General features: G+C 38.6%; 1 protein-coding gene across 1 annotated transcript in view; it reads left to right on the forward strand.

Annotated features, from left to right (window-relative positions):
- Positions 1-26,128, forward strand: part of LOC139150507 (uncharacterized) — a 119,569-nt gene that overhangs the window by 55,277 nt on the left and 38,164 nt on the right. The window contains exons 4-5 of the mRNA XM_070722929.1: positions 7,535-7,690; positions 16,772-16,885. Coding sequence (XP_070579030.1) covers positions 7,552-7,690; positions 16,772-16,885 — 253 coding nt within the window. The 5' untranslated portion in view covers positions 7,535-7,551. The remainder of the gene's footprint in view (positions 1-7,534; positions 7,691-16,771; positions 16,886-26,128) is intronic.

Consider the following 26,128-nt stretch of genomic DNA (forward strand, 5'->3'; position numbering starts at 1 on the left):
TGAAGGTCTTGAAAAGTCTTGAAATTAATACTGCTGGAGTTTCCAAAGACTTGAAGTAACACGCAAGAGACACAATCCCAAAAGTCTGACTGGAAGCTGTGCATGTCCCTATTTATACACATGTGCTTACATAAGGGCATATAAGAACAATCTAGAACTTTTATTGACATGCTAATTACTGTTCTAAAATTATCTCTCTTGCACAACTCAGTAAATTTCCAGAACATTCCAAACATGACTAATTGAATTCAAGGTTGTGAGGTCATTAAGGGCAGTGACCTTGAGAATGTTCTAGACTAATTAAACTCAGGTCATGATGAGTGGGGGGGGGGGAAATGACCTACATAACAATATATATATATATATATATATATATATATATATATAATATATATATATATATATATATATATATATATATATATATATATATATATATATATCTGTTGTAATATTGAAAAAAGTAACTTAACTTTTAATAACTTGGGGAGCTTTCAATAATTACAGGGAGAGTTGGGCCGGGGGAATTCCACGCACACCACTATTCATGGTGTCTATGATGAAATGATATGAATAGTTTTTTCCAATACAAAAAAGGTAAATCTTTGCATTTGGTACTCTTGATTATTGATATTAATTTTCTTGATTAGACTAGAGTGGTTATACAAGTCTATGGTTGTGCAACAAATTTGATTTTGGATTTAACTGAAATGTCGATTCACTATGCATTGCGGTCTATGATGAAACTATGATTTTTTTTAGCGGTCTATAATGTGCATGTATTTTGTTGGTGATTTGCTATTCAGGAAATATCTGATAATCAAAGTTTTGGCCATAAAATCAGCTTCTGTCAAAAGTGACCCTCCCCAAGATAGGTTCATAAAACGTGACCCTCCCCCTTGAATTGTTTTCTAAAAAGTGACCCTCCCAAGAATTCCTCCAGCCTACCCCCCTGTAATTACTGAAGGCTCCCTTATTTATATTTGTAAAGTTTGTCAAACCTTCTGACTACCGTTATTTAATCAGTCTGAAGATCCTTTTTATCAGCTTCTATAGTTTTTGATATTTTATTTTGGTGTTATGCGTACTAATTAGACTTGTTCACCAACAAGTAAAACTTTCCATTTCAAAATTTGATGGATACCTTGAGGGCGCCACTCACGCAGTACAGCTGTATACAGCTGTAGCATGGAAGTATAATACTTCCATGGCCGTAGCAATCGATCTTGCCAGTATAACTTTCTCCCACCCTCAATCACATTAATATTTGCTCAACTAATCTAGAGACACACACACAGAATGTCTTTCAAATATGAATCACGAAGAAAGATACTTTGAAAATTAATTGCATGAGGCAGTAAGAATAAGTAGTTAGTATCGCTGCTCAAGTGCAATCACTGGACGCCATATTTGCTCTGGCTCATTCCAAATTCTGGTACAGGTGTCAAAGTCCTCACTGTGTTAGGCCTTTTTTAAATGACATTTAAATTCAACCTTAGATTATCAAGCTTACGGTATTAGTACGTGCCTCTATCTTCACCTACAAACTAATGTTTATCACTAACAAAATTAAGCATCTCCCTACTGATTAAATACAACTTTCCTTTACTGATATATACCTTCAACAAAATGGTACAACTCAAAACAAGGCTTGAATCTCATCAGAATATAAGTACATCAGCCAATCGGAAAACTGGACATAGGCCAATGGGAAAACTGAAAATCAGCCAATCGGAAAACTGGACATAAGCCAGTGAAAAACGTCAAGCCAATTACAACATATTTCAAAATAGCCATGCATTCAGTTCAATTTTTAACGTACTATTTCAATTGTTAGCACAGATATATATATATATATATATATATATATATATATATATATATATATATATATATATATATATATATATATATATATATATTGTTAGTATCAATTTCAGATTTGTATGGTTCATTTTATAACAAAATATGCCAATTCTTCGACGCTTATAACCTACCCAAAACACCAAAATGAGTGGCATAGTGTATTGAGTTATGACTCCTTACTTACCAAAACATGTATTTGGGCGGTCATCTTAGGCTTTTATGCAAATTAAGGGTTTTACAGATCAGGCAATGAACGATAAGTTCCTTAACCCAGTTTACGTGAAAAAGTAGACCAAACTGACTCCAACAGCTTCTCATTGAGCAGAGATATGACATTTTGCCTGTTTTTGAAGTCATTTTGGCAGCCCTAGTGGATTATTTTTATACAAATTAAGGGTTGTACATATCATGCAATGAACAATATGAATTCCTTAACCTCATCTACCTGGCAAAAGAGACCAATCTGACTCCAACAGCTTCTCATTCAACAGAGATATAACATTTTACCTGTTTTGGAGGGTTGTTTTGACAGCCATCTTGTTTTTTATGCAAATTAGGAGTTGCATGATTTGGGAATGAAAGAAATTCATTCCTTGGATCTGTTAAGGTGGCAAATGACACCAAAATAACTTTCATGGATTGTCATAGAGCTGAGATATGGCCATATACATCAGCATCAATCTTGAATATATTACAATGCCAAAGGGTGCCAGGGTGACATCATCCAGATCCCGATTCAGTAGGATTTGAAGATACAGAAAACATCAAGAACCATTTGGGCTGAAATTTTTGGGTTCAACCAAAAATCAGGGTTTCGGCAGCATACTAATGGCAGTCGAGTTTTTGATTATAATTTCCTCTGTTTTTACAATCAAACCAAATGTTGGTACGTGTTCTAGTTTATATTACTTTTTAATGAAACATTATACTTGTTTTATACTGCTATAGTTATTTAAAAATTTTTTTGTGTACATTGCAGTAGTGTTTGTGTGTTTGTTTCGTAATCAGCATTCTTCATTTTAAGCAAACTAGTACACGTGTACGTACGTCAAATTGTATAGGTCTATGGCTTTTTTCCAAATCATTAAAACCTAGTTTTTTTCTTTCATGTGGTGTTTGTGTGTTTTTTTGCGATTAGATGATGCAAACTTTTACCTATTGAATATCTATTGAATTTTCTGTACGCCCAAGAATTTATTTTAGAAAGAAAAATTAACAGTTTATTTTAAGACCATAATGATTAATATTCTTGCAACATTTGATGTGCCATAGAACTGTACATAAATAATACTGGCAAAAGGAATAATATCAATTTTGAAAATTTTTGACAACAATTTCTTGGGCAAGAACCAAGGACCATAGACTGTATTTTTTGTGGACTTCGAATGTCATAATATTCAGCAATAAACAAGCTGCGGCACCAAAAACACAAATAAGTTTAATCATATATTTCGGTTATCAAATGGAATATAAACAAGTCATCATTGATAGTGCAGTCTCCACTTGTTGTCTGGTAATTTGGATAACAGGTGCCCTAAGAACGAGGGTAGAGTCATTTTCTTTAATTGTGTCTGTAGTTAAAAATACGGCATAAAGGTGAGGCTTAGTGGCCGAGAATGACCTCCGTGGTAGTGAAAACGTAAAACCAATCTTGGCTGCCACCCTAATTTCAAAAAAATATTCAAGAAGTAATTAAAATGCAGGATGTTGTAAAACATGTTTCATTCTACTAGAACACTGACAGATTATCACGTGTACTACATGTCATACGATTTGAGACAGTGCTTCTTGGCATTCACCGTAAAGACAAAAAATTCATTATGTAAAGCAGAATTTCTTGAGATAGAGCATTAATTAGGAAATGAATTGAAATTTGAAAAATTATTAGTTAATTAACATAATACTGCTAAGTGTATTTGTACACTATTTTAAGACTGTGTGCTGAAGATTTGTACATGTTTCATTAATTTATTGTAGTGTTTCTTGACATATCACCCTAGTTACATAACTTCTTCAAAAATGCAAGTTAGCAATTAATTTACAAAAGACTTACATATTCCAATGTGTGATATTAACGATGAGACTCAGGTTCAAAGGTCAATTTTAGCAATTTTTTTATTTCAAATTTCGAACCGCTGTAGGGTCACATCGTACCGGAAAATACCTGAAATATTACTAAAATGGCATAGTATCAGCTCCACCATGTGCCATTATTTCCATTTAGTCTTAACGGTCGCGGATTACCGACCACAATACCTTTGATAAATACGCAGAGACTACGTACAGGCTTGGCGGTATAGTGCGCATGCATTCTCTTCAACGCTTTGCTCAGCGTTTTCAACTCAGCAGGTATCGGTATACGTACGGCAAACACGTCCAGCAGACCAAAGCCTGCGCTCGCTCTCAGTACTGTCGAAAAAGCAAACGAGGGCCACAAAAGCGAACCTGAAAAAGACGACAACATGCACAATGGTCGATTTCAATGTAAAACAGTCTGACTTTGGCTCATACTGCAACAACAATCAAGAACGTAGTGAAGAGTCAGATTTGGCCGAGGATGCAGACATGCTCAGTTCAACAACACGCTGCTTTTGGAACATACTGAACATAGTCGGCTACGCTGATTGTATGCCCGAATCCTAAAATTAGCCTGAGCGAGATGAACCTTCTCTTAGTTGCGATTATTTTATCTCTCTGGCTGTAAATGCTTTGTCTTAGTATCGTGTTCTTTTATATTTTTATAAAAAGTTTCACCTTTCTATCGTGCAGCCTTTTCGTGTCCGCCGATTACAGAAACCTTGAGCAACACCGTATTCCAACAACACGCGACATTTATGTCAAGGAGTTTCCCAAGCGAGTACTTGAGTTCATACCACATACTGCAGATTCGCAAGAGCAAGTTCAGCGATCTGCTTAATTATCGAAACGAAATGCAAATATTTTTTTTTATTTCATGTCTTTACTTTCTTTAAATATAACCCAAAAATTAATTCACGTCAAAGTATACGTGGATTGCGAGAGTCACAAATGATCTTGTGTTGTCTGAACTTGTCCATTACCCACATACTCCACAGCTGTTAGCTGGACCTCAACACCCAACGTAAAACAAACCGGGCTCAACTTCTACAAATACCGAAACTAGCAATTTTTGCTATATGGGGTTGATCTCACGCAAGGCAAACATATACGTGTTCACTGCATACGACGACCCATCAGCATCAGTGACTGACAAGACAACGATCTGTCAGGTCAGCATTAAGTTGACTTCGCTTTTCTTTTCTTTTTTTGCTGGTTATATTATATAGTGGTGAGATTAGCAGTGCATAGAATTTCTACTTACGATTTATAAAAAAAATTAGTGACAAAAAATGGCCAGTTATCAAAAGTTAGATTAAAAGAAAAATCTCAAAAATAATTATTTGTGCGCTGGTATTGCGCAAGTCGAGTAACTCCACTGCAGACTAGTCGATACTCTGTCTCTTGGAACACGTTGTCGATGACAGCCTGCACTGTTCTACGCTACGGCATGAGTATTAGTTTGATAAATCGGTACAAGAACACATATAAATAAAGTTTGAAAAAATAACACAAGTCAATCTCTCCCATCGTAACAAAGGGAGACAAGTTTGCAGCGCAGTGCAAAAAACTCAGACAATACCTTTTTTCAACAGATCTAGACATTTTATGTTGTCAAGAGTAACATGTATTCGTCTTATCTTGAGGTAGGAAACTAGAAACTGACGTCCCGTTCGCACAGATGTCGGCGCTATCATGAACCTGACAATCACTTTTCGAAAGAAGAACATGCATATATTGCCGATTGCGAGACAGGAAGTAGACAACTTGAGTCAAGAATAAGTGAATGCCGACGCGATTGCGCGACGACAGCACACAGGTCTCGATCCGATAGACTATTTCCAATTCCCAAGTTTCGACATCTTCATCTTGACCGTGAACTCTGGTAACCAGATTGTAACCGTTGAGACAACAGTATACAGTTAATCTACTAGTTAAACGTTCGAAAAATGGATTAAATCGCTAATTACCCTTCTGTGTTTGTTGGGTAAATACCACCCACTGCTGGCACTAAGCATTTGCCAGTTCAGTGTATAATTTCTTTCTATTTTCACACAATCTGCAATCCCAAACATGTTCTAAATTCCCAAAACTGATGCTAAATATTTCACAGTAGTCCTTCGTGCAGCAAAATTCGCAGAAAATAGTGCGCGAGTCGGACTTCTTGGCCACAATGTGTGACGCATAGGTCGTTTACACAAATCGTCGATATTCTCAGTTCCTTTTTCGGCAGTGCGTACATTATTCAAATGTATATAAGCTTAAATCTGCAGTGCCTGGATAGAATAGCCTGATTTTTCACCTGTGGACAGTTAATGAATTTATCTAAAAGACAGTGTCTCAGATTTCCGACAAAGGGCTTAGAAGTGAAAATATTGTGACAAACGTAAACAAAGGCCGATAATTTATGCAAAAATCGTCAAGTTGACACTTTGAAGGCTCATTGTGCGAAAACAAAAGCCAATTTCGAAAATTCAGGACACGGATTTTTGCCAAGTATACTCAGCCGTTGATTGCTGTAAACAGATCACCAAGGCCGATTATAGATTTGTACTTACACTTTTTTGAGTAAAACAACTGTATGCGCACTATTTTTGAAAAACTAACAAATTTTCTGAACTCTTCGGTGACAAAGCAGATAAAAAAGTACCACATGTTTGGTGTGTAACCACTTCTTCTAAGTGAAAATGTTGATTGAAAATACGTGTCAATGAACCTGGGTTGCATCCTTAAAACTTTTTGTGACAAATATATGTACAAACTTACATCAAATTTAGCGCAGTCATATTGGAAACAGTGCTTTAATCCATCTTATAAAAACTACCATTAATTATGCAGGCCACACTGAAACAAATAAACCTGCTTATGAATGCCATAGCATAGTATCCTTGTACTAAGTTTGAAAAAAAATGGCTCAGGTATATCTAAGACATCTTCATTCATGTGCCCCTATGCATGTACATAGCATTATCCTTTACTATATTTCAGTTGGCCATCCTTGAGCCCCAGTGGATGAACCTTTGAGACTCTGTGGATGGAAATCAAATACAGATAATAATACTGCTGTCACAGAGCCATGTTTGATTGAGTCATAACAAAAATCGGGGTGCCAATATCTTGCATAGGGATAAATATCAGCACCAACTCTCCATGAAATCGCTCCCATCACCGCTGAAAAATTTACGTGAACGGACGCACAGTCGTCAAATATAAGAAACAAAATGGCCGTCACGCGACCATTTTGGACATGATGAAAACAAATATGTACCAGGCGGGAAAGGCATCACTCCCAGATTGCCGAGAAAGTTGCGTGAAACGGACGCACCGACATCCAATGCAGTATTAGACAAAATGGCCATCAAGCAGCTATATTGGATTGGATAACTAAACAAATCACTATGCATATACATGACATACGTAATAATTAATGAATCAAATTTGAATGAAATCTATACAGGCATCGCTGAGATATTTGCACTAATGGACGCAATGACGCACGGATGTACACACGCACTCACGCACGGTCAATACCAAACCTTTAAGTCCCCAGACAACTAACAAAGGACATGTTCTGTATTATGCATTTTGACAGGTTTCTCATCCTCTTTCATGGAAACAGGAACTCATCTTTTGGAAGATTGTCATAGTCAGATCTATGCACCAGAACAACGAGTTCCATCGAATAATGAACCTTGGAGTGATTCGTATAGCACAGCAGAGCCTTTTTTCCCGTCACAAATAATGCAAGGTACATTAATATGCATCTTATATTTCTGATACTCAAATAATTCTAAATGAACCACAGTACTAGTTATGTCGCATTGGTCATGGTAAGACAATGTACATAGTATGGGTAAAGTCACTTAAGGGGCGCTGCACCTAACACAATGTATTTTAATAAATGATCACTTTTTTCGCAACTAATCATTCAATTTTAATTAAGTTGTTAGCCATAGATTAGAGTCTTAGTTGGGTTCACCTTTAGCTTGTCAAAGAGTAGTAAGTTACGAGTTACAGAAATGTTAATTTATGCAAATGTATGTAAATCACCCGATTTCCTTGCTTCTTTTTCCTCCCAAATTCAACATTTCCAAAGAATGTAACTCCACTCTGGCTGGGTCACATTTTCAAAAATTCTTTGAATGCTACATAACAAAATGACTATTTTATTTGGCAACAAAGTTCCTACATTTTGAATAACAGGAATTATAATTTTTATAATCATGATTTTAATCACTGTTTTGAGTGTCAGTCATTCAACCCTTGCCCCTTTAGAATGAGCATAGCTAATGCGAATAAAAAATAATTGCTTTTTTTCTATATATACTTTGCGTTCAAGTGAAATATTATATTTTAGAAAATAGCGTCGTTTTTCACTTAAATTAATTTGTGTCATTAATACCAAAATTGTGTATTTTTACCCGAAATTTACACCAACTTCATCGTTCGAGTAAACTACCAAACGCTTTTTGAAAATATATAGTATGAGGGGGTCTCCGTGTCATCTTTATGCTTTGAAAAAGAAAAACTGTTGGCAAAATTGAACTCCACAATAAGCTGTTATGTCAATAAGTAGTTCAATTCAAGTCTTGAAACGATCTGATGACAAACGTGTATAGGTAATTCACCATTGCATTGAGGAACCTTACTAGTATAGGTTGTTAGCGACCAAATAATGCCTTTGATAGTTATGGTATAGCCATCTTTGTCAACCTTTTCGTAGGAAGTTTGTATCACTTCAGTTTGCCATGCAGTTGCATACAAACTTAGTAGACGTATTGTCAATATTGTAACCGTTTGGGCTTTAGCTTTTATCCCCGTCAACGGTCGCAAGCATTTCAAGCATTTGTCAGCAATAGCGTCACACTGGTAGCGTTTGGTCTCGCCGACTCTGACTTACAGACGTACGGATCTTGGTCACACGAAAGGCCTCCAATCTGCCCTCGCCGTCAATGAGTCAGTCTTGAGGCGTCCAGCTGACCTACCTGCGTTGGCACTAGGCGCCAAGGATTGCAGTTTAGGGAGACAAAACGACCACCAGATAGCTTGGTCAAACACAACGTCTTTATTTGACTAGAATACAACGTGGTCAGCTCCAGCACATGAAGGTGCGTACCTTTTCATGTTGCTAAGCAATTACAGATTCAAGACAAAAGGTATCAAAGTTTCTAAAGGCGACATTCAAGCACAGCCATAGGGGCGCTATTCAATGTCCATGAACAGCTCTGTCACATCCCCTTCCAAGGCCTCCAACTCTCCTGATGAAGAGCGTGATGTAATCTCTATGATCAAAGCAATCTTCAGCATATGTCATTACATAAAGAGAACTTGTAAGAGAAGGTAAATTGTATAGAAATGCACAATAACAACAACACTGAATCTTGAATAAAATTCATCAAATGTCAATAACACAATGTCTTGTATCATCATCAACAGTTAACTGACTGGCTGATATCCATCCATATCACTGTAAAGGGCGCCGTTTTATTCTTGGAGACTCCTTCCTGCCACCTATAGATCCTGGCTTAACAGCCACATCTGGTGAGATGTCTATTGGTCCAATGTCCAAGATGGTGTCATCTGACACTTCCGATGGTACTGGTGAGGTTCTTAAGGTCTCATTTGGGCATAACTTCTCCTCGGTTGGATTAATTTCAGGAGGATTCACCACATCCAGGTCCTCAGACATAGTTAACTCGGGCATCACAGAAGTTTTGCCTTCATCTTTATCAGGAACACTTACCTCGTCGGCAGCCTGGTCCTGTTTACTTGGCTCAAGTCGTAATCCCTCAACATCTGTCAGAGGTTGCAGTTGAAGCATGCACTTATGAACTGTACGCCATTGTAGCCACTGCTAAATGCTCATCCCAATCTTTCTGGTGTAGCATCGGGTCCATAAAGGTCTTGATTGTTGCCAGCAGACTTTTATTGTACCTCTTGATCATGCCATCACTCTCTCGGTGCCTAGGTGTTGCAAACCTTCGATCAGTCTCCATCAATTTGCAAACCTCAGCAAACACAGCAGAGATAAAATTTCCCCCTCTATCACTATGCACCTCATATGGCAAGCCAAATCTACAGAAAAACTCATTAACCAGTACTGTAGTTACTGTAGTAGCGTTCTCATTTGGAATAGCAAAAGCCTCGATCCACTCCGTAAAATAGTCGCCAATTACGAGGATCTTCCGATTTCCATTCTGTGACTCTAGAAATGGCCCTACAAGATCAAGGGCAATTCTCTCCATTAGCCTGCCTACAACATAGGTCTGCATAGGTCCTTTTACCTTTTGACCAGGTGCTCTGTTTCGAGCACAAGTGTTACACATCCGCAACCATGCTCTCACATCCATTGTCAAACCCCAGTAGTGATGTCTCAACCGTATTTTAGTTATAGTCTTATCTATTGCAAGGTGACCACCTGTCCTAGTAGAATGGATACTGTTTATAACTGCACTGTGATAGGCGCTAGGCAGTATCATTTGCCAATGATTAAAACCTCCATCCGGTGACTCCCACATACGATGAAGTAATCCTTGGTTGACTGCTAATTGATCAAACATTGTCCAATAACTTTTAGAGGCGGGAGGTAAAATATCATTCCAATCAGGACGAACATCAGAATTTTTCTTGGCTGACAGTATAACTTCGATATCAGGGTCACTAAGTTAGGATTTTCTGACCCCCTTCTTAGTCCATACAGGATCAAGGAAAGATGTTCTACACTTTTTGCAGTTGCTTCATTTATCTGAGACCGTTCAGGCTGGTCACCTTTCATGCTATTATTGGAGAGTGGGTCCTTGTTTGGTTTGGCTCTCCAGTTATTCCCCCAGACCCCTCACATGTGTTCATACATGATGCTTCTTTGGGTTTGTGGCCGGAATTCCTATGCCTCAGCATTGAGAAAAGTACCAGCAATCGTGTTGACTGATATGGTATCAGCAGAACATGGAACAAAGTTATCAACAACCTTCAAGTGCTTTACACAAGGTCTATGGACAACATGGTAGTTAAACTGACCTAACGTTTGTAGCCAACGTGCAATTTGCCCTTCGGGTGACTTAAAATTTAGCAGCAATGTCAATGATGTATGGTCAGTTCTCAAGGTGAAGTATCGTCCCAACAAATAATGCCTAAAATTTTTTGTGTAGTAAACGAAAGCTAACATCTCCTTCATGTCACACAATAGCCCTTTTCAGGTTTTTGTCAATACTCGTCCAGCATAACTGAATGGTCTTTCTGTTCCATCCTGTACTTTACTGAGTACAGAACCTGTGCCTTGCCCACTAGCATCATTGTCAAGGATGAATTCACCCTGCTCACAAGGAAATGCCAACACTGGCGCAGTGACTAATTTTTCCTTCAAGGAAACAAATGCTTTCTGGCAAGCATCTGACCAAAGAAAGACTGAATTCTTCTTGGTCAAGTTGTGTAATGGTTTCGCAATATCGGCATAGTTTTTAATAAAAGCCTGTAGTAGGATGTCGATCCTACAAACCTCCGTATGTCATTTACACTGTCAGGTACTGGCCAGCATTTGATAACATTGACCTTTGCAGGATCAGTAGATACACCATCTTTATTTACCCTGTAGCCAAAAATAGCAAATAAAACACTTACTCGGTTTCAATTTAATATTAGCCTCCCTCAAACGATCAAACACCTTAAACACAATCTTTGCAGTTCCTCCTCAAATGACTTGCCAAATACAATTATGTCATCCAAATATAAAAGTATGATTTCCCATTGCATGCCAGCGAATATCTTCTCCATCAGTCTCTCAAACACACTAGGTCCATTACAAACACCAAATGGGAGAACATTCCAATGATACAGACCATTCCTTGTAACAAAAGTAGTTTTGTCCTTTGAACTTTCCTCATGCTCCACTTGCTAATACCCACTGTGTAAGTCTAGGGTTGAAAACCATACAGCACCATATAGGACATCACCAGAATCATTAATCCTGGGGATCGGGTACGCATCTTTTATTGAGACAGAGTTTAGTTTGCGATAGTCAACGCATAGGCATTGTGATCCATCCTTTTTACCCACAAGCACACAGGGGCAGCCTATGGACTGACTGACTCCACAATAAGACCCCTCTCAAATAGACCCTTGACTTGCTTGTCAATTTCATCTCTTTTCCAAATAGGTGTCAGGTAAGGTGCTGGCAGGGTACGCTTACCCATTCCGGACACCTGGTACCACCACTATTCTGTTGTTCAAGATTGGCTTTGTCATTTTCAATATGTTCCTTAAACCTGGTAAATTTCTTAGTTACCTTGAATGATAACGATTATTGGACCTGATTTGATGTCTAATAGGTGGTGCATTACCCGTAACGATCTTGTGTTGAATTATGTTTGTACGACCAATATCATGGTCACTACTCCTGCACACGTCCCGATACTCTGTTAACATTTTTGCCACCTGTACCTGTTGATCATGGTTCAGGTGTTTGCAGCTTTGTTTATACAGTTGTGTCAAGTGCTCAGGAACATGTGGACTTTTATTATTGATCATCTTACAATCGCCCTTATCATGAAGGATATCAGAAAATCCTGGTTCAGATGGAGCAGGTTTTATCTCACTACCCTTTCCACCTTCTACTCGTAGCAATCAATAACTTCCCGAGAATGCACTTTTACTGTGGCCTCACTAACATTGACAACTCTAACTGGTAGGTAAGATTCCCTAGGGCTGACTAGGGTCTTACAGGCAACCACTCCTTTCTCCAACAATGCAGTCTTTTAACCGGCTCAACAACAGCAAGCTGTTTTGGTTCATTTACTGTACCTGAGGTATCCCAAACTTCAAAACAGTTGAATAAATGACAGCCATACGGGTCTTGACTGCAGAGTCAGCCCCTTCAGTGTACCCAGCTTGACCCCTGCCAGGTTTTCGGGACATACGGGTAGGAATAATCATTTCACATCCTGGTGGAATCTCAGTTGCCCTCTTAACCGAGAAATAAATGGTTTCGACACCCGCAAATGACAGTCATATGTCTCCTCCCCGATAATGAGTTCCCATGTTTATTGCCAATAAGGCAATTGATGAGGACAGAAAACTCATACCCAAGACTCCAGCATGTGATAGTGTTGCCACAAAGACAGGGGCAAATGCATCATGCTCTCCAATACGTACGCTCATATTTGCAATACCATGAACATTCAAAGGGGTACCATCTGCCTGTCTCACTACAGAATTTACAACATCCAATTTGGGTTTATTTTTGAACTGATCTGATCATAGAACTGAGCTGAAATAACTGAATCTGTGGCGCCAGTGTCAACAAGGAAACTAAATTTTCTACCCCTAACAACAGTGTTTACATGGAGGGCATTAGGAGGACATTCAGCTAGGTTATCACCTGGTGTGTTTCCCTTAGACTCTGATTAGATTTCAGAATTTGCATTTGTAGTTTGTGTACAGCTTGAAATCAGTTCTGCGGGCCTGTCAGTTCTGGCTGTTCACTGGGCCTCTCGACCAGACGGTGATCGTTTCCCAAATTACTGTCTTCCATCGGGCACTTTTTACGGACATAGCCCTTTCGTCAACATCGCCAGCAAATAATACCACCAGACCTTCTAGTAACAGCATCATAATCTCTTGCATTCTGACCTGTGTTCACACTTTTCAGTGTTGACTGCAACTCCGTCAATTTCTGAACAACTGAGTCAGTCATTTCTTTCATGGTTTTTTTTTAGGCTGAAATTGAATCTAGAGTTAGTTTACAGTGTTTAGGTAATAACCATCAACTGCAGAGAACGTCAACTCATGAGAATGTTTCTGGGATATTCTTTTTTTTTGCTCGCTGCAGGGATTACCAGCCATTTCCAACTGCTGAAAACTTTCCTCACAGACACTGGCCCTAACAACATCATCAAAATTAGCCTCCTTACAACAACCAGTTTCATTAACTTTGCAATGTAAGTTAGTGTCACTTAATGCATTGAAGAAAGAGTTGATACACAGCCGATTATACATAGGACCTTCAGCATATGGGAAACCCAAAGTGACCACTCCCTAATATCTTGAGCTAAACTTTTCAAAGACTCACCAGGGTTACGAGTGCGTTGGCGCAACTTAAGACGGTGAATGTCATCTTGACCTTTAGTGCCAAACCTATGTTCAAGCATATCACAAAGGGACTTGTATGTCAAACTGTCATGTTTGACTGGTGTTAATGTTTATGTGCTGCTCCCTTTAAAGAAATTTGCCAGTGGTTTACTTGGTTTATTTATCATATTCACCGGGATACGACTAGAGGGCATGCTACTCATGGGGGTATACTTATCGAATCTCTGCAAATTAGCTAGGGTTTTAGTGATGTCTCTGGGTTCTGGAAGTGACCGATCACCATCAGCAAGCTTGGACTTGACATCCGTACTACCGACCAAAGATGTCACCTTACTGTTTGACATATCCCCTCCAGTATAACTACTTCAGATGGCACCAACACTTGATGGCGCCATTGGTGTGCTGCTGGAGAACCCACCAAGGTTGACTTTACTAGGGGTTGGTAGAGTGTAAATCTCACTATCTACAGCATTTTGTATGGTAGTATTACTAACTCCTTTGTTATAGTCAGAAGGGTGTCTTGCAGTTTGTTTCTTTTCCAACAAAGACTTAAAATGTTCTAACTTTTCCTGTATTCTTAGCGTTTTTGTCTTCTCCTTTTACAAAAGAGATTTCAATTTAGTGTTTTCACTTAAAAGCTCGGCATTTGAAATGGCCTCGCCACCTGTAGCTTGATCGACCTGCATAGTGTTACTTTCCAGTGACATCTTTCCATCCCAGTTACGTGACTTGCCAGCCTAAACACTGACATCAGCTTCGTTTTTGAATGTTACAATGCCACTATCAACTGAATTGTCAGCCATGATTACAATCGAAAGAGGGCAATTTAATAGGTTTATTCACAACAAAACTTTCTCAAGTTAGTGAAACAGCATACCACGCCAGTCCCTCCTATTGAACTCTGTAGGTGGGGTAAATTTCTCAATGAGCCGCACAGAGTACCGCAAATTTGAACGCGGACATATTGTCTGTCACCCAACTGCCTTAACACACAAATTAAATTCAATAAAACGCTAAACAAAAACAACTACCGCATGCAAGACAGCCCTGTGAGCTGTACAGTGCCCAGAGGGTCAGCCGACACAGTCTCACTACAAAATTTCGAAATTTAATGCCAAAATCGTGTTGTCGGGGGTAGGGGAGTGACATCAACACAGCAAGCCTTATGTGTATGTCTGCTATGTGCATGTGGTTCGCGATTGAGAGACACTCAATTTTCTGAAATTTTCTCAGAATAACCTTCCATCTATTGCATTCAAAATCCAACTTAACAGTTTTATCAGAGTTATATGGCATGATGATCAATCCCGATGCTGCCTCCAATGTAACCTTTTGGGCTTCAGCTTTTATCCCTGTCACGGTCGCAAGAATCTGTCAGCAATGATGGCACAGTGGTAGCGTCTGGTCCCGCCAACTCTGACTTACAGACTTACGGATCTTGGTCACACGAAAGGCCTCCAATCTGCCCCAGCCGTCAATGAGTCAGTGTTGAGGCGTCCAGCTGACCTACATGTGATGGTACTAGGCACCAAGGATTGCAGTTTAGAGAGACAAAATGACTGCCAGATAGCAGGGTCAAACACAACGTCTTTGACTAGAACACAACATGCTCTGCTCAATCACATGAAGGCGCGTACTTTTCATGTTGCTAAACAATTACAGATTAATCACAAAAGGTATCAAAGTTTTTAAAGGCGATGTTCAAGCACAGCCATGGGGGCGCTATTCAATGTCCGTGAACAGCTCTGTCACAATATATATTTTGGCCATAATTTCAGCTTATTAATGGGGAAGAGAAATACCAGATTGGATCAATTATAAACAAACCAGCATTATTCTGTACCTAGAAGACCTTCTTTATTTATGAAAGTCAGAGTGGTATATATGTAAATGATATGTGTACGATAGTCTTACTTGCTGCAAAACATTACACTTGGAACGATGAGGTACTTAAAATACAAGGATGCTCAGATAAGAAGTAATTGGACGTCCAGTCGAAGTGTTAGTTTATCATTGAAATTTGCATTAACGCCTGTAAGATTTAGGACATCTGTGGTTAGGGGGACAAAGTCCTTCATTTTTCGTGAAATTTGTTTGATACAAGTTACTCCTTATATTGTTTGACATGTTGAAAGATACTAAATAAATTGTTGACCATGCATAAATTCGACCCAGTTTTAAACAATTAAACGAAACCAGTGCGAAAATGAATTCATGGTCATGACTATTAATTCATTTTTGCGATGGTTTCATGAATGTAGTCTAAAACCGGCGTCGAGTATATGCATGATTACCCATTCGTTCAGTTTCTTTCAACATGTCAAACAATATAAGTAGTAACTTGTATCAAACAAATTTTACGAAAAATTGGCGATTTTGTCCCTTTGAGGTTGTTGATGCAGGTTTTTAAAAAAGAGATTTTATTATTTAATGAATAATTTACAATCAAATTGCGAACATTGGTGTATACTCTACAATTGGCTGCAGTTTCGGAATCGCAAGTATTCCCCATACTGTTGATCTCAACTTTTTTCGTACTAAGATTCAGGTGTAATAGCATCACTTAAATTCAGAACAATAAAAGTTATGACTTATAGTTAAAACAGTTCCTTAGCTTAACTTGTGATATGTGTTATTTGAGCTACGTTGATGATGAATGTCAATTATTCACATTGTATCGTCCGCCAATTACATTGGAAACTCCTTTATCGAACATTTATTGTAGCATTCTCACCTGATTCAACAGGAAGGGCGAGTCACGATTATGAAGCGCAATGCTATCCAGCAAGCTCTATTCTAACATCTAGTTACGACAATGAGTTTGCAGCAAGAGAATACACACTATCGCAATTGGCACAAGGTAAGGAAATGTGTATAATCGATTTATCAGTACATTGTATCCGCAATTATCAAGACAGGTCGCAAACCTGGTTGTGAATAAGATTTTTTTTAGGTGTTAGAGAAAAAATTATGCTTGGTCACAAAACAAAAAAGTTTGGCCTTAGAAGTTGTATTTGATCAGCAAAGTCGTGATAAAACGACTGGGACTGGGCCACATCGCTCTCGACAGCTTTACATCTGATTTCAGCCACCCAATCGGGATTTTTGGAATATCCCTCGAATACATACATTTTTCCTGATGGACTATGCTAGTTATATGACTGGAGAGCTGGTTTTGGTACACAAATACGAATACATATATTAAGAAAAATCATTTACCTCATTCTAGGTTGACATGTTATGACCCTTCACCTTTGGCAATTGACATCTGGCATTGACAAATGATGCTTAACATTGATACTTCTCTGATGGCCTGTAAAATAAATCACTCTATGTTGCTGAATTTCCTATTTCAAATCATCGTTGATATTTCTGTAAAAATCCTGAAATTTGTTTAAAGAAAAACAATTGTATTTTTATCACCATAAAGATTTTAGACACTTTTTAGACTCCTATAGTGGTTTTCAGGCCCGAATCGAACAAAAATGTTAACATGTCCCTCTGCTGTCACAAGGCAATTTTAATCTTCTATGTGATGCTGTGGTAATTTGCTTACCAATACAATAAAACAAGAGAAAAAGCAAATAGCACATGCAAGTCTTACGTTGAGCTCGAAGGCGCTCTGCAACCGATGGTGTGTGGTTATTACTGCAAAACTCACAACCTAAGTTTAGGAGAATTGATGTGCAAAGCCATGCTGTGTGTGGAAAGGGGACAGAAAGAGGTGATTAATCTGCGGAGGATTCGGCTATGAAATGTGTACAATAGATTTACACCAAAAGCAGAGGGCTCTTCAAGGGAGCTCAGGGACCTTTTTGAAATCGAGTTTCCTGGCACGAAGCCATTTGGAAACCCTTTAGAGAATAATAGTAGAAACAAACACAAAGTTATGAAAATGGCAGAAATGTAGTGGACATTTACTGTATCACAGAGAAAAATGTGTTGCTGATCCTGACTATATGCGTTACCGATTGCACTGAACCTGAAAAACCTGGCAGGTCGAGGGTTACGATTCACATTTTTTCCCTTTTTTCATTCAATATTTTACATTCTGTCGGAGAGTTACATTGCAGATATAATAAATCAGTTTACCTTTTGTCCAAAGATATTAATCAACTTGGCTGGATAAATGTAGTATGAAGTCTCTATAACACAAGCAGTCAATGTTTTTCAGCATATTGAGCTTTGAATCTGCCATGGACGACGATCGTCAATAGAACAATAAAATGAGATGAATATTTATGGTTGACCACTAGATGGCGGTGTGATCAACTGATTGTAAATATGGAGCATTTCAAGAACCCCATCTCTGCTTATTTGTGGACTGTGACGTCTAAAGTTAATTGCTTCTCGGATGTTCCTTTGCTAGTTAAACTGTGCTGAATCAATGATAGTAATGGAATTCAAATGGATATCGTAATTTAATTGATGTGCCTGCTGGGATAAGGCTTATGAAATTGTCTTATCTCTGACGGATTTCTGATGTTCGTCAATTTTTGTTTTAAGTTGTCTACCTGTCTCACCGATGTAAGTTTGGTCAAAATTCTTACACAGTATCTGGTAGATTTTACCACATTGCTGTTCCTGGGCTTTTTTGTCCTTTAGGGAAACAAGAAGGTCCCGCAAAGTTTGATGGGGTTTGAACGCAATGGATAAGCTGTGTTTCCTGTAAATTCCGCAGAGTTTCTCCGAGATACCCTGTGCATAAGGGAGTATTTTTCTGCCTCTCGTTGATTTCTTGACCTTTTGACTATCCCCTGTTTGGGAGGATGAAGTAAATTTATGCGGATTTTGTTCTAGTACCCATGATGGATAACCACAAGTGGCAAGTGCTTACTCAAGTCACTTATTTTACAGTAACTTATATTCGTCACTAGTGACAATGGTGTCACATCTGTGTTTTAGAGTTCGGACTACTCCAAGGTTTTGGTGAAGGGGGTGATTAGAAGAAAAATTAAGATACTGAAAAGTATGGGTTGGTTTTCTATACACCTTTAAAGCATTTCTAATAATTAAAGTATCAAGGAAAGCAATGATATTATTGGTTTCAGTCACGCTTGTGAAATTGATGCATACATCTTATGTGTTGATATGATCTGTTAAGGTAGCAACATTAACCTTTTTCATTACAGTATTGTCCACATATCGTTTTCAGATCTGCGGCCCAACCGTTAATGTTGTAAGTGCCCGCTCCTCGACAAACTCCATATATAATTTGGCCACAATTGGCGAAAGAAGACTTCTCATAGACGCTCCATGTGTTTGTCAATAGAACTGTCAGTCATACAAAAAGTATTTGATTTTTAGCACAAGACCCAATAACTCAACTTTGTCCTCCACGCTCAGAACAATTCTCTTTCACTCAGAGGTTCATAAATATCAAGTTTTTGTTTGATAACTTATAATGGTTTATCAACCGACGCAGTAGTAAATAAATTTGACTCGTCATAAAATACCAGCATTTCATCATCGTTCAGGGTGACATAATTGATTTTTTCTACAGAAACTTTAGAGTTCTTCGCATCGTACGGAATTTTGCAAACTAATGGACTCAAATTTCCCCTTCTTATACCTGCACAATATGATCTCGACCAGTTTCCTCTTGTAAGCATTAGTGGGGTCATATGACAATTCGACATAGGTCTTCCTGTTATTAAAACACAATTGGAACTATTTTGTGATTATAAGATGAACAGTAAAAGTCACAGAATATGCTCTTTAAGAGAGGGTTTACTCAAAGCATTTAGTAATTATCAATTTTTCTAATAAAAATATCAACACTGTAATTATTGAACTAAATGTTAAAGTAGTATAAAAAAAAATTGTAGTATTTTAAAGCCATCTGCTATTCAAAAATTGTAAATTTATCCTTTTTGACAATTTTTAAGGATATTTCATCTCATTGTTACACATTCTTGACAATGTAAAGATTAAAGGTCAAAACTTGATGATTGCTGTATTGTTTAGAGGACCTGGATGTATTTGAAGGTTTCGGGATCATATCTGATTGGTTCTTTACTATTTCAAACAATGTTTGGGGGTCATATCTAAGTGGTCCCTTAAAGATTAAGGGACACATCTGGGTGGTCCCCGAAAGTTTCAAGGACTCATGTGGGTGGTCCCTCAATGTTTCAAGGTCACATAGGATAGTCCTTGAAAGATTCAGGGACACCTCAGGTTGGTCCCTGAAAGTTTCAAGGACTCATCCGGGTGGTCCCTGAATCTTTCAAGGACTCATCTGGGCGGTCCCTGAAAGTTTCAAGGTCACATCAGAGTGGTCTCAAAAGATCCAGGGACATATCATGTGGTCCATGAATGCTTCAATGACTCGTCTTGGCGGTCTTTGAAAGTTTCACGGTCACATTAGGGTAGTCCTCGAAAGATTCAGGGACACCTCAATTGGTCCCCGAAAGTTTCAAGGTCTCATAGTCTCAGTCATGTTCACGCTACGATCAAAGTTGCTGACATCGTTGTCGAGATCGGGAACCGCACTGTCACTCCAAAGGACCGTGGTAACAGACATCAAATTCCTCGGCGATATCCAGTTTTCCGTTGCTTTCCATGTTGTCCTGTCATTAAATAATTGAGGTAATGGATGTCCTACATTCAGAATCGGTAACCTTTCCCAACAAAGGAATTAGTGCAGTGGACAAAATTCATTCGAACGTCGCGCCGTTTACACACTCGACTTAAAACAATGCAGAATCTCACAACAATGTGACCCGTGACCTTTAGTATGTTAATTAGCAAGGACCATATTATTTGGTGTACGATTCGGTGTCTCGCTTAACGAGAAAAGCATCATTGACAACATCTCCAAATTAATCATGAAGACTGTAACATACAACCACAGTATTTTCAACGGTGGAAAAACTTTACAGCATGAAAGAGCAACATGTACCTTACCCGGGACCTTACACAATCGCGCGATGCGCCCTAAGTGTGCCCGTAGATTAAAATGGAATATGCCATTATGCAAATTGTTTACCAGCGTCGCGTCGGCTCGGACAGCATGTTCAACAAAGGAGTACATTGCCATTAATCGTCAAGAGGCTCGTTTAAATTGACTGAAGGTTCAGCCACTGCCCAGTTCATCACATTTATGCCAAGGAGAATATGCCTTGTAGATCTCGTCGCGTGATTAATGCGCAAAGATGTGTTTCAGCGCCGGCTGACCAGTCACACATCAGAGCGTCGAGGACGCCGGGTAAAGCCATTACAAAATCTTAACTTCGAGGTGCTGAATATTGACGTTTATGTGCAGGAAGTTGGACCAAATCTTTCCAGTGACTCCTCTGCCTGTCTGCTTTACCAAGTAATGCTTGTAAATGCACAATCTGATGAGCAAAGGTCACATCAGGATAGTCCTTGAAAGATTCTGGGTCTCATCTGGGTGGTCCCTGAAAGTTCCAAGGACTCATCCGGGTGGTCCCTAAAAGTTTCAAGGTCACACCAGGATAGTCCTTGAAAGATTCAGGGTCACATCTTGGTGGTCCCTGAAAGTTTCAAGGACTCATCGGGGATGGTGAAAGTTTCAAGGACTCATCTGGGTGGTCCCTGAAAGTTTCAAGGTCACACCAGGATAGTCCTTGAAAGATTTAGGGTCACATCTGGGTGGTCCCTAAAAGTTTCAAGGTCACACCAGGATAGTCCTTGAAAGATTCAGGGTCACATCTGGGTGGTCCCTAAAAGTTTCAAGGACTCATCTGGGTGGTCCCTGAAAGTTTCAAGGTCAAGTCAGTGTGGTCTCTAAAAGATTTAGGGTCTCCTCGGAGTGGTCCCTGAAAGCTGCAAAGACATCTCTGCACAGTCCCTAAAAATTCCAGACAAAAACTGTTGGTTTCCGCCGTTGATATTTTAAGGTTTCAACAGACAGATGATATTGATTACATTTCTTTGCATCTACCAAAAATAGTTCATTTTTAATAGAAGGGCTGAAATAATTCAGTGATTTTGTAAAATTTTCCAGCATTAATTAGCACACTCACAAGAAAAGGGTAGTTTAATCAAATTTACCAGGTCTCATTTCCTTGTATATGAAATAAATAAATGTACAAGACATTTTCTTAACATCTACCAAATCATTTGAAAGAGAGATCACCAAAAAAACATACACTACAGCAGAACTGATTTGGGTAGAGGTAGAAGGCCATTTTTCCATCGAAATTTAAATTTTATTATGCATCATTTGGTGAGAACAGTAAAAGCCTACAAATCAACCTTGGAAAGGGAATTTGTACTTTGACTTAAACTAAACGAATTTGACAAATCAGTTACGTTTAATTGGTTCTCCTTTCCTAAGCAAGCGAAAAGCTAGACAAAAATGTAAAATTTGTTCGAGATGTATTTGATGATTGTGGAATTATCATAATTTATGAAATTTGCCCCCGCCTTCACACAAAAACACTGTAAGTTTGATGATTTTTAAATAGATCATAACAAAATGCTCAAGATCTTATAATCACAAAATAGTTCCAATGTGTTTTTAAGTAATGTTTGTATCTTATCTTTATAATCGTGCATGTTAGGAATCATGGTTGCATGTGCCTTGTCAGCAGGAGGACTATTATTGAATCGTCACTTTTTAATAACTTTAAGGACCGACGTTCATTGAGAGAGATATTGTTTTAGGGTGGCTTTGGAGATTTTATCGCACCAACCACTTCAGTACGCAGATCTGCTAGCTCATTCAGGTCCAGATGATTTACAAGCCAGCTCTGTGTTAACAATGACGTCTTCAATGGGGAGTTTGAATGGGGTGACTGCGAAATTCAAGCCCTTTGCCCGCACGCTTGTCTCTGCTGGAGTTAAGTCAAGATTTGATTTGTTAATTACCCATTACTTCAATTGAGTAACTGCCAAATCACTATCAGAAGTCGGTGCTGTCTCTTCTGTTCCCTTCTATCAAGGCAAACAATTTTCGTAAATGACGATCTTTGGTTTGCATGTATGCTACGTTATATTTCCTCTTGGTAAATGCGTGAACTTCCAAATTGACTTTCTTATCCGGCAGATCTTTGAAATGATGTGATAATGACTCCCTCTGTCATTTCAGGTTGACAGCAGTGTTGTTGCGTTTATAATTCTTTCAGGTACCAGTTCTTTTGTGAATACTCTTCGCAGCATTCTTGGCTTTGATTTGGCAAGGTAATTTCAGGCTAACATGTGTTATGTCCTCGTCGCGACATCGCTGAAAAAACTTGAGGTGGTTAACAAAAGGAGCCAGAGATTTGTTTGTTCTCACGAGCCCTTTGCCCGCACGCTTGTCTCTGCTGGAGTTAAGTCAAGATTTGATTTGTTAATTACCATTACTTCAATTGAGTAACTGCCAAATCACTATCAGAAGTCGGTGCTGTCTCTTCTGTTCCCTTCTATCGAGGCAAACAATTTTCGTAAATGACGATCTTTGGTTTGCATGTATGCTACGTCATATTTCCTCTTGGCAAATGCGTGAACTTCCAAATTGACTTTCTTATCCGGCAGATCTTTGAAATGATGTGATAATGACTCCCTCTGTCATTTCAGGTTGACAGCAGTGTTGTGCGTTTATAATTCTTTCAGGTACCAGTTCTTTTGTGAATACTCTTCGCAGCATTCTTGGCTTTGATTGGGCAGGTAATTTCAGGCTAACATGTGTTATGTCCTCGTCGCGACATCGCTGAAAAAACTTGAGGTGGTTAACAAAAGGAGCCAGAGATTTGTTGTTCTCACGAGCATTCTAAGTTTATTGACTTCAGGCTTTCCACAATAACTGCGTATTTGTCCAAAGATATTCATCAGCTTGGTAGATTCAATGTAATAACAAGCAGTCACTGTTTTCAGCTTATTGAGGTTTGGATCTGTCATAGACGACGATCTTCATCAGGATGACTAAAATGAATAAATTATAGTTGACCACTAGATGGCAGTGTGATAAACTGATTGTAAGTATGGGGTATTTCTAGACCCCATCTTAGACATGACAGGTTACCTCAAGACGTTTTGACTGGATAAGAGGGCATTCAGAAGGCGATGCCTGCCTAGCGAAGGCTCATTACGTATTCATGGTAACCTTTAGATGGCTGTCAATATCTTTGAAAGGCTTTTGCTTTAAGCCTGCTTTGCATATGACGTCGATTCAAGCAGCCTTCCAATCACCAAAATAGTCAATATACAATTAAATGGCTGCTAATTGACCCAATGAACACTATCCAGTATCCGTTACATAGTTTATTGGGCGTGTTTGTTACAGTTTGTCTCGTTCATGAAGTTATACCACTCTAGGTCATGTGACCTATTGTTCTAGCAGTGCATTTATTCTCATAAACTCACACGTTTTCTATTGTATTTATGCAGATATTGCATATTATCAGCCACTTTTCATATGTTGATAAGATATCACCACACTTTTATGAATAGACATAATTAACATATCAAAAAAAGAGTGGTGATAACTTATCAACATATGAAAGAAAGGGTGGCTGATAACAAAATCTGCATACAAGTAGAAACCACCTGAAAATTCAGAATTCCAACCATTCATACGCATATACAATGAACACAAAAAAGTCACATAATTTTTGAAAGGCATATAATTGACATACACTGTCTAAAAATGGATATTCATCTTTTTTTGGACCGTGTTCAATGCGAATCAGAATACAACCTGCAGATTCCTTTAAACACATAGAAATACACAGCGCAACTTGGCAGAATTGACTGAGAAAACTTTCTCCCACAACTTACATTCTCCATCTCAAGTGTACGGCGGTGCTTGTTTTTGTCGACCCCGATACCACGTCTACATTCCAGCCCCGCGCCCACACAAAATTGACCAATTTGGGATTATGGCTTTTCAACCAATTTCATTGTTCCTGCTGTTTTTCCTTAAATGTTTGGTTAGTCCTATGTACTTGACACCTTTCGTGAAACTTGTACCTGGTTGGTCTAAAGGGCTCTTCCGATAATTTTTTATGACCCCTCGTGCTGGTGAGGTGTTAAACTTCTTTTTAACAGTAGTATAGTCTCAGCTATACACAAGTGATCAGTATTACAACAGAAAACACAAAACTCGAAAGCTATCTAGAAGCGACAAAACTCGCACTTCTAGAGATACCCTTTCAAACAAGGAAACAGAACATGTCGCGTGCTCAAAGAATCGCGATAAACAAGCTTTCAAACAATAGGCTAATTACAATAAAACCCTTCGACAAGGGTCGAGGCATCGTCATCGTAAACACAAAAGATTACGTCCAGGAATGCGAAAGACAATTACGCAACACCCAGTATTATACACAACTAGACAATGACGACACGAATAAACAGTAAACAAAGTACACGAACTATTAAACAAAATGTACGAGAAAAAACACATCGACCATGATACTTATAAGTATCTCGATCCAAAAAACATAAAAATCCGTACCCCGCAGTGGTACTTACTACCTAAAATTCACAAACCGCCGCCCGAAAACTCAACGTTTGCAGGGAGACCAATAATTAGCGGCTGCTCTAGTCCCACTAACAGAATCTCAGAATTCTTGGATTACTTCATAAAACCATTGGTCCAGCAACAACCAACGTATTTAAAAGACTTAACAAACTTCATACAAGAAATTGAAAAAACGAATGTCCCCCAACATGCATTTCTTGTAACACTCGACGTAGTATCTATGTACACAAACACAATTCACGACGAAGCGATTCGGCTAGTCAGTGAAACTTTAAACTCACAAACCTCGCTTCAAACAAATTACGGTATCAAAAAACCACCAACGGAAGACTTAACAGAAATGCTTTCACTAATTCTAAAACACAACAGTTTTGAATTTAACAAGCAATACTTCCGTCAAACCCGCGGTTGCAGCATGGGATCGAATGCGTCTCCAGAAATTGCTGACATTGCTTTTCATGAACTTGAAAAGAGAATAATCGTAAACAACTGCAACAACATTCATTTCTGGAAAAGATTCAGAGATGATGTCTTTGCAATCTTTCTGGGAACACAAACCGAACTCACTAACTTCATTCAAAAAATCAACACAATGCACCCAACGTTTAAGTTTTCATACGAAAACTCAACACAAGAAATTACATTCCTAGATGTAGTAGTTTTCAAAGGTGC

Source organism: Ptychodera flava, chromosome 2 (genome assembly GCF_041260155.1).
Source record: "Ptychodera flava strain L36383 chromosome 2, AS_Pfla_20210202, whole genome shotgun sequence".
NCBI classification, from domain to species: domain Eukaryota; kingdom Metazoa; phylum Hemichordata; class Enteropneusta; family Ptychoderidae; genus Ptychodera; species Ptychodera flava.